The sequence below is a fragment of the Bos indicus genome, chromosome 8 (assembly GCF_029378745.1).
Source record: "Bos indicus isolate NIAB-ARS_2022 breed Sahiwal x Tharparkar chromosome 8, NIAB-ARS_B.indTharparkar_mat_pri_1.0, whole genome shotgun sequence".
NCBI classification, from domain to species: Eukaryota; Metazoa; Chordata; class Mammalia; order Artiodactyla; family Bovidae; genus Bos; species Bos indicus.
Genome location: NC_091767.1, coordinates 101,561,158 through 101,573,583, shown reverse-complemented (window position 1 = coordinate 101,573,583; position 12,426 = coordinate 101,561,158). Strand labels below are relative to the sequence as shown.

The window sequence follows — 12,426 nt, the reverse complement described above, 5'->3', positions numbered from 1 at the left end:
TTTTAATGTTTTCCGTCTTTAGTTTTTCAGGTTGTTGATTCTGGTTAATATATTTACTTAAATAATAAAAGTCTTCAGCATCCTGTTTCATGCAAGGAATAGTGTCAGTTAGAGATAGTTTTTGAAAGCCTCCTTTTTCTAACCTAAATACTTGATTTAAAAAGGTGTGTAAGAATTCTGTGTTTTTATACCTAAGCATGAAAATGAACAAAGCATAGATTCCTATAAAGAAAAAATTGGTACTAGTTATTTGTGAGAAAGTAACGTCAATATAGAAAACAACAAATTTATTTCTATAGATTCCTCCATACATTTGAGCACTTTTATTTTTAAAACTTTAAAAGGAAGATGTGAGTAACTTCACATGTAATATGGAAGTATCAAATTAAATACTGACTCTCAACATAACTTTCATAGACTATCCATTACTATGTCTAAACCGTCTTGATAAGAGGCAGTATACCACATCATGGCCTACTGTGAAGAGATGGAATTTAAGGCAAGATCTGTCACCTAGTTATTACATAATTTTGTAATGAATAAAACTAAATCTCCGATAATTGTTGAGTATTGTAAAGAATAATTGAAGAACCAGTCAGAATTCAAGCCTCCTGATGCCAGCTCTAGTATTCCATTTCATTATACTTAACCTATATATAAAAATTATTTTAAAACACTGAAACATATGCTTATTTTCACATTTATGTCTCAATATATATAATATTAAACAGCATAACCCTAGGCCAATTTAGAATCATTTTAACTGTTTTCTAAAACTTTGGGTTTGTACTACTGAATGAAGAGTCATGGGGAGTCGTATGTGTGCACTTATATCTAAGAATTGACATGTATCCTCTCCTCACATTTTACAAATAAGGGAATTGGGGACCTTAGAAGTTGTTACTTTCCCCACTGTCATTGTACCAACTGGTGATAAGAGCTCAGATACATTTCCTTATATGGTTCATGTTGGGCTCCCTAATGGCTCAGACAGTAAAGAATCCACATGCAATGCGGGAGACCTGGGTTCGATCCCTGGGTTGGAAAGATCCCCGGGAGGAGGACATGGCAACCCACTTCAATATTCTTGCCTGGAGAATCCCCATTGACAGAGGAGCCTGGTGGGCTACAGTCCATGGGGTCGCAAAGAATTGGACATGACTGAATGACTAAGCACAGCCCGTGGTTCCCATGCTGTGCATGTAAATATCAAAATATACCACTTATTATGCCTACTCTATTCCCTATAATAGTTTCCTGAGTACCATTTTCTAAATATGTATGTTTGTGAAGCATGTCCTGTGGAGGGCTTTAGCAGTGGTATTCATAGCCACTGTTGTTTCCTAAAAGGGTTCAGCAGTTACTTAATTGATTGGCTTCTTTGTCCTGATGAATTTTCGTTTTTTCTGTTTATCCCACCAAGTAGCATCGAGCTCTCTGTGATCCATCAGCGTTTTTTGTTTGCTTTTGCTCCTGTAGCACTGTAGCTGCTGCTGATAACTTCTGTTGCTTCACAAAAGATGTTATTGCACCTGTGGCTCAACATTGCTATCAGTCAGCAGTGAACTTAGCCCAGGTTGCGTGGTCCTGTTTTGTTATTCCATTTGTCACTTCGCTGAGACCAGTAACAAACCTTGTTTCTTTCCCTAAAGATCATGGGTCCTTCAAGTGAAGAGAAGTATTTCTGAGTCTTCAATGGTAACCATTGGGATAGGACTCTCAGCCCTTTAGTTATAGCGGTCTCTTGTTTAATCCTCCGTCACACTACTGCTGCTGCTGCTAAGTCGCTTCAGTCGTGTCTGACTCTGTGCAACCCCAGAGACGGCAGCCTACCAGGCTCCCCGTCGCTGGGATTCTCCAGGCAAGAACACTGGAGTGGGTTGCCATTTCCTTCTCCAATGCATGAAAGTGAAAAGTGAAAGTGAAGTCGCTCAGTCGTGTCTGACTCTTAGCGACCCCATGGACTGCTGCCTACCAGGCTCCTCCATCCATGGGATTCTCCAGGCAAGAGTACTGGAGTGGGGTGCCATTGCCTTCTCCGTCCGTCACACTACTGTTGGAAAAAGCAAAATTCCTTACCAGGGCCCTTAATGCCCCCATATCAAGACCTCTCACTGTCTCTGTAACCTCACGTCCTGACTGTTCTGCTGATTTAGCACCCTGGCTTTTCTGGCTCTTTGACCCTCTTCCTCTTACCCTTCTTATTTCTGTCTTAGTCCGTTTCTATCTTCTGTTTCTTAGGCCTAGCCACTTAGCTGAATCTACATCATTCCGTTTTCAGCTCAAATTCACCTCCTCAGAGTGTCTTTCTCTAATTACATTAACTAAGCCCTTACCCCTGGCACTCTATTCCATTAGCCGATTTAAGTATAGTATAGCAAAGTAATAAAGGATACAGTTTCTAGAGCTGGTTTGAACCCTAGCTCCACCACTTACTACCTCCATAACCTTGGGCAAGAAACTTGCTGCTTTTATGTCTTTTTCTTATTTATATGATGGGGATGAAGATGGTATCTCTTTTATACATTTGTTATGAGGATTTCATGGGTTGATGCATTTAAAGCACTTAAAGTAGTGCCTGTTACATAGTAAGCGCTCAAGAAATGATGGCTGTACTTACTAGATTCTAGTAAGAAGCTGGCATTTGCTTTGTAAGAAACAGATCCTTGCTCTTGTGGCCTCTGGGTAAGACGTAAGTAATAGTGTGAAATGTGATAAATATTGTGATTGGGAAATACATGGAGTTGGTTGTACATGTTATAATTAGCAAATTTTTCTGTATTCTCTGCTGAAGAGTTGACGTTAGCTAAACTGCTAACATCTGTGGAAGCTAGTGTTTTTCCTTTAACTCATGGTAGGGGAATTAAGAGTGACTGAGATGGGAATGGTGCTATTTCAGAAGTATTTACAATATGAAGACATTTGAGCAGAAGCCTGAAGAATGTGAGGGTGTTAAATTATGTGTATAAGTGGCAGAAAGAACAGCAAGTGCAAAGTCCGTAAAATGGAAGTGTGCTTAATGTATTCAAATATCAGAAAAAAGACTGTCATTGGATATAAAAAAATACGAAAGCTATGACTGATAGGCTCAGAGAAGAGCCTTTATAATCTTTACACTGAGTGAAATAGGAATCCATGGGGGGTTTTGAGCAGAGGAGTGAGATGACAGGCTGAATGTTTTAACAGAATTGCTCTTGTTTGCTATGTTAAGAATGAACTATAGGCATAAGTGATGGAGAAAGAAACGGCAACCCACTCCAGTATTCTTGCCTGGAGAATTCCATGGACAGAGGAGCCTCGCGGGCTAGTCCATGGCGTCGCAAAGAGTCAGACACGACTAAGTGACTAACACACACACACACAGGCATAAGTGAAGGCTCTTAGCACAGTCCAGTGAGAGGTGGTGGCAACCCAGGTGGGGTGTGGGCACTGGAAGTGGTGATTACATATGTATTTGGAAAGATGTGCTGATGGGATGAGTAGATGTGAGATATAAAGAGAAAGAGAGTAACCGTCAATGCTTTCCAGATTGTGGATGTGAACTTCTGGTAAAGCAGAGCCATCTTATACTAGATAGTAAAGACTGAGGTGGGGGGAAGATGTGGGGCAAGGGTGGGAGATAGGGGAGGAATCAAGAGTATATTTTCAACTTAAATTGGAGATACCTGTTAGACACCCAGTGGGAGATATTGAAGAAACATTTGGGAAATAAGTCTGTATTGAGCGTAAAAATTCAGGACTGGAAAATTGGTGATCATTTGCATATGACTGGCACTTAAGGCTGTGGGATTGAATGGCATCACTTAGTATTTGTAGGTAAAGAAGGCATTCATCAACTGATCCATTATGTAAACTCAGCCCTGCATTCTAAAAAATTTCTTTGTCTACTAACGGAGTAAGGCAAAACAGTATTTTTTTGGAATTTATTACATTGAAGCACCATCATGTATGGTGTTAGTTATGTCCAACAGAGGTCCAATAGATGAGTCTCTTCAGGATGAAAGACAGATAAGTCCTTTTTGAATCGAAGTATAAAGATAAATAGCTTGCAAAAATCAATTATTACTGTATCAAATAAAAGAATCGACACTAGTAATATAAAATTCTAATTTAAAAAAAGTACTTATTTATTTCTTTTGGACTGCAGGGTCTCCATTGCTCTGTGGGCTTTTCTCTGGTTGTGGCAAGCAGGGAGTACTGTGGAACTGCAGTGCGCGGCCTTCTCATTGCAGTGGCTTCTCCTCTTGCGGAGTGCGGGCTCTGGGCTGTATGGGCTTCAGTAGTTGCAGCCCTTGGGCTCAGTAGTTGTGGTTCCCAGGCTCTAGGGCACAGCTTTAATAGTTACGGCAAACAGATTTGGTTATTCACAGTGTGTGGGGTCTTCCCGGATCAGGGATCGAACCTGTGTCTCCTGCATTGGCAGGCAGAGTCTTTAGCACTGAGCCACCGGCGAAGCCTCCAAATTCTAATTTTTAAGTCACCTTTTTTGTTGCCTACAAAAACTATTGTAAACAAATTGTAGCTAATGTGCCTGCTATTTTAGAAATTTCTAGTATGAATAACGCTTTTTTCAAGTGAATACTAGTGAACATTTTCAGTTTCTGGCAAGTTCTCTTTATTAATCTTCATCACCCTGAAGATTAATGTTACCAGAATCTGATCTCTTGTATTTTATTAGTCCCATTTTGAAGTCTGAAAAGATTAAAATGCACAAGACATATCAAGAGTTGAGTCTCTGTGTATTTGTATTTATGACAGCAAAGTATATTTATTAGGGAAGTTGTCAAAGACCTTGTAATCAATAAAAATATATATGAAACTTTCCTAAATATTGATCTTTTGAAGCCAAATCTATTTAAAAATAAGTGTTTTGATAATTATAAAAAGTTGTTAAAAATCACACTTAAGGCATTGCTGCATTCCCTGATATTGGTGTTTGCTTACTTTAATAATATCAGATTGATCTTTGTAGCTCCTCAGTAAATACAGTCCAGGAAGCTCTAGAGAGCATGGTTAACCAGATGAGTACATTTATATTCTCTCAGCACATTCAGATAAAAATTATATAGCCAAACACATCTGCCAGGGAGGATATGCTTCAGGCTGTTGTTCAAATTAAATGAGAGAAAGGGATCTAAACATTAACAAAATCTGAAGATTAAGTGATATTTAACTAGGTCCTATAGCATAATATGGTATAAAAATCCCAAATTTTAGAGCAAACTATATGTTCTTGTTACTTCTTTAACAAGATAGTTTACATAAGAAATGTTTATCATTTTAAAATTTGCGTGTTGCGGTTATTCTTCACTCAGGTCTCAGAGTGTAATTTTCTTATCAATTAAAAGTAAACTTTTACTCTGTGCCTCTTATGTGCCAGGAATTGTAGTCAATGCTAACGAAATGACCAAGACAAGCAATATACCTCCAAGGAACTTTCAGTCTAATTAAAGGAGACATATATAGACAAATGTATAATACAGTATAAGTAAAACAACGAGGCCAGGAAGGGGATAAAAATATTTGGTAAAGAAAATGGACTCTATTGAGGTTTGGGTGGGGCTAAGAATTTTCTGGTGGCATTATTGCCTGAGCTGAGTTTTGAAAGAGAATAAATGAAAATTTCCTAGACATTATATAAAGAGATACAGGAACAGGGGAAAAGTCACATATATAGGCATAGAAGTCTGAAACCGCTTGGTGTATCTGGAGAACTACTGTAGTTGTTGATGTAAATAGTGTAGATAAGTCTTATAGATAAGTCTGTATTGAGACTGTAACCATAACACACACACACACATACATTTTGAAGTTATTTATTTATTTCTCTGGCTGTGCTGCGGCACATGGGATATTTCATTGTGGTGCATGGGCTCAGTAGTTGCGGCTGCAGACTCTCTAGGTGTGGCACATGGGCTTGGTTGCTCCATAGCATATGGGATCTTCTTAGTTTCCCGACCAGGGGAACATAGGGATCAAACCTTGCAGGGCAGATTGTTAACCACTGGACCACAAGGGAAGTCCGTGGTATTATTTTATAAACTTTATTCTCTAGGATATGAGGGTGTATTTAGGAAGTACTTATTATAAGACCAAACCTTTCATTAAAAGAGCAAAACAAAAATTTCCTAGTGTTTTTCAAAATAGAGTTATATGAGGGATTAAGGTCTTAACATTTTGAACCCTGAAGTATGACCATAATGAAATTAACTATATATTTTTTTAAACATCTTAAATTTCAATAGAGAGCCTTCAGACTACATCTTTAAGATTGGAATTTTCTGGTGATCCTTTCCAAGACAAATTAGTTTCACGAGTCTTATTGATCTCTTATAAGAATTGTTTGACTCTCTTCAGTGGTATAAAGAATCCGCCTGCCAATATAGAAGACAGGTTCAATCCCAGGGTCGAGAAGGTCCCCTGGAGAAGGAAATGGCAACCCACTCCAGGATTCTTGCCTGGGAAATCCCATGGACAGAGGAACCTGGCAGGCTAGAGTGCATGGGGTCGTAAGAGTTGGACACCACTTAGTAACTAAACAACAACAAGGTTCCTCATAAAAGTGGAGTCACTCATCATTTGCTGTTTTGAGACTGGCTTATTTCACAGAACAGCGTCTTCAGGGTTCATCGGTATTGTAGCATGTGTGAGAATTTCCTCCCTTTTTAAAGCTGAATAATATTCCATTATATGTATACACCACATTTTGTTTATTCATTCATCTGTGGGTGGACACGAGTTGCCATTGAGCGTCTTTTCATGTGCTTGTTGCTATTTGATTGTCTTCTTTGGAGAAGTGAAATGAAAGTCCTCAGTTGTGTCCAACTCTTTGCAACCCCGTGGACTGTCCATGGAATTCTCCAGGCCAGAATACTGGAGTGAATAGCCTTTTCCTTCTCCAGGGGATCTTCCCAACCCAGGGATCGAAGCCAGGTCTCCCACATTGCAGGAGGATTCTTTACCAGCTGAGCTATCAGGGAAGCCCTTTCTTTGGAGAAAGTTCTTTTCAAATCCTTTGCCTGTTTTTTAAATTGGGTTTTTGTTGTTTTTGACTTGTAGGACTTCTTTTCATATTTCTGTATATTACCTCTTATCAGATAAATGATTTGAGAATATTGTCTCTCATTTTGTGCGTTGCCTTTTCAATCCTGTTGATAGTCTTGGTGAACATGGGTTTTAATTTTGATGTAGTTGAATTTTTCTATTTTATCTTTTGTTGCCTGTCCTCTAGGATAGTTATTCATGATCATTCTTTCTGATAATAAAAAAGCAGGATATTTGCCTATTAAGGAAACACATACATAGTGTGTAATGACAGCAAATTCTTACCAGCATAGGGAATACTTAGGTTTAAGAAGCAAGACACGTTTCTGTCTTATGAAAAAACAAATGTAAAATGAGACGTCAGAGGAAAGCATAATGCATTGTAGGAACCCTGGCCATGAACTTCTGTGCTGGGGAAGTAGAACAAGTGTTGTAAGAGCATTGGTGACCAGGGCTCTGTAGGAACCTTCCCCTCATTCTGTTAATTCCTCTTCTCCAAAGACTTGAGAGAGGCCTTCCTGGAGCACCCTTGCACCTTTCCAACTTGCATCACGCTCATCCCTTTCCCTTTTATTTAAAACAAAATACTTTTGTATGACCAGGTATTGTTATTTATTTGCTTATTTATTGTCTTGTCTTTCCTTGCAAGAGCAGAGACTCCTTTCTTTCTTTCTACCTTCCTTCTGATTTTCTAGGTGTTTTTTCCTGTTACTGGTTTCTTGTTTAAATCTATAATTGAGAATACACATTGTATGATTTTTATTATTTTAAATTTAAGTGTGCTTTATGGCTCAGAATATGTCTATCTTGGTGTTCATGCGTATTCTGCTGTTATTGGATATATTATTCTATGAATGTCAATTAGATCCAGCCCTTCTCCCCTTTGGTATCCATACGTTTGTTCACAGTCTCAATACAGACTTATACAGACTTATCCATAAGTCTGTATTGGAGGGATATTATTAAAGTCTCCAACAACAATAGTGTTTTTGTAGTTCTAACAGCTTTTTTTCTTAAGTATTTTGGTTCTTTTTTGTTACACACATACATTTTAAAGATTGTTCTGTCTTCTTGGATAAATGACTCCCATTATCTTATATAGCATCCCTCATTATCCCTGATAATTTTTCTTCAGAGGTCAGCCTTGTAAGAAATGAATATAGCTCTGCCAGCTTTTCTTAAAAATTAGTGTTAGCATGGTGTATCTTTCTCTCTCTTTAGCTTAAGTCCTTATATTTAAAATGGATTTCTCCCGAATAACCTAGAGTTGGGTCTTGCATGTACTTTTTAAAAAGCCCACTCTTAACAGTTATGTATTTTAATTAGCGTATTAAGAACATTGGCATTTAAAGCGACTTTTTTATATATCTGCCAAGATATACCTGGACATGTATCTGCCAACTTGATAACTGTTTCCTACTTAACTGCACTTGTTTGTGGTTTCCTCCCCCGTTCTCTTTCTCTTTTCTAGTTTTTCTCCCGTTTCACATTTTGTTTTCTTACTAGAATTCTTTAGAGCATTTTTAGTTTACAAAACACTTTGAGCAGAATATATATACCTCCTTCCCCCACAGACGTACTGTTTCCCCTATTATCAAGATCTTGCATTAGTGTGGTGCTGTTGTTTAAAATTGATGAACCGGTGCTGAGATTCTTGTTTCTACTTTGTTCACTCCTGACTTTTTTCAGAGCTTACAACGATTCTCTATGACTATTTGATGAATTAATAGAGCATTGGACATTTTGTGCTTCATTTTGTTGAATATTTTGTAGTTTTCTTTCTATAAAAGTTTCAGGAAATAGATGCTGATTCTCAGGCTGAAATAGTTGATCTGTGTGTGACTCTTCCATTTCTAGGTATATGCTTTGCAACACCATTATCTCATAGCACTAATTAATCCCTGTTGTAACCTTCTGTTTCAGTACTGTGCCAATTGTGACAAGTTATAAAATAGGTTAAATATTTAGTTCCTATTGTATGTCAGGCACTGTTTTAAGCCATGTATGGGTGTTAGAACATGAACATCTTAGGCCTGATTTAAGTAATTTTGGTACCAGTAGTTTTAATAAAGGATATTATTTTCATTTAAAACTGAGATTTATGAATCAAGTTGTATTTATAAGGATAAGTTAGCTAAATTTTTCCCTTAAATTTAACCTAATGTGAACTTTTTTCCAGATATTTTCTAAATTTGGCACAGTCTTAAAGATTATCACCTTTACAAAGAATAATCAGTTTCAAGCCTTGCTTCAGTATGCTGACCCATTGAATGCACATTATGCCAAAATGGTAATTATGATCTTTGTTTCATTTTTCACTTGTTATTATAGTCACTTTAGTGATACCAAAGGTCATCATGTCTTCTCCTGTGCTATAGTTTACTATGTTTTTTTTTTAATTGTAAAAAATATACAAACTAATTTATCATTTTTAAATGTACTGTTCCTTTTGCTCTTTTTATAGTCTAAAAACTACTTCTTTCTTCATATGAAATGGTTTCAAATCCCTTATCATTTCTTATATTTCTGGGACTCATTTCTGTTTGTCATATTTGAAGTCTAGAGTTGCACAAAGTTCTCCTGATATAATCTAACTAATAGAATAGAATTATCTTTGCTCTAGTGCCCTCATTTACTTCTATTAAGTGAGCCAAAGATTGATTGATTTCTGTATTTTTGCAACCATATTCACTGTTGAATCTCATTGAGCTCTAAATTGACAGACATTAAGTCTTAGGAAATATGCTGCTTTCAATTCATACTGTCTTGTTTTTGGCACACAAGTGCTTGTCTTTTGACAAAACATAAAACTTCACCTTTAGTTTGGTTATGTTTGATCCATCTCCTACTGAGATCTATCCCTAACTCCAATTCTATCTTGTATCAGTGTCTGAAGCATTTCTAATTTTTCCCGAAGATGGAGACTGAGGTGGGCACACTGTGCGTGTCACGTAGTGTCTGGCTCTTGACTAGGAATGACCGTGGTATTTGCTGCGTCCTCTACCTGCATGTATTGTTCTGTACCTTTACGATGGCATACTCGTCAGTAATGGTTATGATAAGTAAGCGTTTTTTAGTACACGTATTTTTTGTTTTATTTTTTGTGTTTTAGTTTCTGATATCTATTTTTTGTAAATTCAAGTGTTTGTGGAAGTCATTAGTAGCTATAAATATCCCTTCAGAAGATCTTATCATTGTGAAAGAAGAGATTGCTAATTTTTGGTCTTGTATCTACTCTGACTTAAAACTTCCCTCAATCTTGTTACTCAAAGAAAATAAATTTACAACAACAACAAAAAAAAGTGGTTGATACTGTTTCACATATTGTGGTTCTGACAAGTACCATTTACAAAGACTTTATATCATCTTAACCTATATAAACTACACTAATATAAATTAAGATGAAATGTTAAATATATTTAAACATTTTAAAATAATCATAATCATAATTAGTAGTGTACAATAATGTATTATAGTTTTTCAAGCTTATACAGTTCTCCTCTTCCACTTATCTTACCATGGATAAAATAGAAATTTTCACTTTACCAAAGAAAAAATTGAGAAATAGAGTTTTCATTTTCTCTCTTAGGCTCACACAGTTAGTGATAAAGGTAAAAGGAAATACAATTCTTTGGCTTTTAGTTTAGTCCTCTCTGCTTTATGCCTGATTGCCACTTTTTGTCAAAGTAGAGGCTACTTGATTTATTGTTGTCTTGCAAAACATCAGTCCCTTTCTTACATGCTTTAGGCTCTGGATGGCCAGAATATCTATAATGCATGCTGCACTCTGCGTATTGACTTCTCCAAGCTCACCAGCCTTAATGTGAAATATAATAATGACAAAAGCAGAGACTTCACTCGCTTAGACCTTCCCACTGGTGATGGCCAGCCATCCCTTGAACCCCCTATGGCTGCTGCTTTTGGTGAGTAGTTCTGTTTTGGGTCGTAGAACAAGTTTTCTGAAGTTACAAGTTTAATTTGTTAATCCATATATGTCAGATGATTTCTTCTTGGATTCTCTCAGGATTTCAGGAGAAAAAGGAGACTCATGGAACAAAAATGTCTTCATTAACTGAATCTTAATATTAGTAGATTCTATTAGTTGTCAAAAACAAGTGGATACCTAAAATTGAATTTATTTTCTACCATTAATTAAAGAATATTGCTCATTCTTTATAAACCATACAACCATTTGTCTGGATTTAATAGTCTTATATATTACCATTGGTTTAAACAAGTTGATTTATAGCCAGCAGAATATTGACCTAAGTGCTCTTGAGAGAAATACTTCTCCTTTTTAAAGTAGTGATATTTTAAAACAAGAGCCTGAATTGGTAGTATGTTCTTTCTTTATTCAGAGAAGAGGATTTTGTTTTTTAAACATCAGAACTTTTCGTCATTACGCTAAATTTGTGTGAAATTGCATTTTTGCACTAATAAAAATACAATCCTCTGCATTACTCATGCTAATGTTGCTTTGAAGAGCTTCCTTCTTTTATTTAAGATCAGGTCTCAGTAATCTAAACTTTTGAAGTAAACCTTTATGTAAAAGGAAAAGTAGTGAATAGCCTAGTTGAATATATATCACTAGGTTAATGTACTTTTTGGCTTTGCAGCACTCAAATGTGGTTTATTATTTAGATAAGGTATTAAATTTTATTACCCTTTGTGATTGATTTTTCTTTGCCAGATGACACCATAAAATATTAATTGAGACTTTAAGTGGTATTTAGTTTATCTTCATTTTACAGGTGAGAAAAAAGAATCCTTAGCCAAATAGTTGTCCAAATTTTCTAGAAAACAGTAAATTTAAAATAAAAGCTTTTTATTATTTATAACTGAAAAAAGTCAAGTGGATTGTTCAGTTCATGTCCCTGAATTGTTAAAGTTTCTGTTTTAGTCTAACCAAGTTTTTGTGTTTTATACATTTGGCCTTCCATGTCTACAGGTTTGGCATCTGTGGATTCAACAAACCGCAGATCAAAAATAATTGGAGAAAAAAAAAGTTTCATAAAGTTCCAAAAAGCAAAATTTGAATTTGCCTTGTACCAGCAACTATTTACATTGTCTTTACAACTATTTACATAGCATTTACAACATATTAGGTATTATAAGCAATTTAGAGATGATTTCAAGTATTCAGGAGGATGTGCAGAGATTATATGCACATACTGTGTGCCATTTTATAAAGGGACTTGAGCATCCTTGAGGGGGCTGGGAGTGTCCTGGAACCAATCCCTTGTAGATACTGAAGGGGGCTGTATTTGTTATCAGCCTCTACTCATATGTACAACTTGGCAGAGCCAAAGGTCTTTGTAATTAGCATTTTAATAGCAAGTGATAGGAACTGGGGCTGTCATTCAGGTTTGCCAAAGCTTGGCT

General features: G+C 36.4%; 1 protein-coding gene across 4 annotated transcripts in view; it reads left to right on the top strand.

The window, feature by feature from the left end:
- Positions 1-12,426, top strand: part of PTBP3 (polypyrimidine tract binding protein 3) — a 91,626-nt gene that overhangs the window by 53,835 nt on the left and 25,365 nt on the right. For all 4 annotated transcript variants that reach the window (XM_019966723.2, XM_019966724.2, XM_070795282.1 and 1 more), the window contains 2 exons: positions 9,224-9,334; positions 10,793-10,967. In XM_019966723.2, the coding sequence (XP_019822282.2) occupies positions 9,224-9,334; positions 10,793-10,967 (286 nt within the window). The remainder of the gene's footprint in view (positions 1-9,223; positions 9,335-10,792; positions 10,968-12,426) is intronic.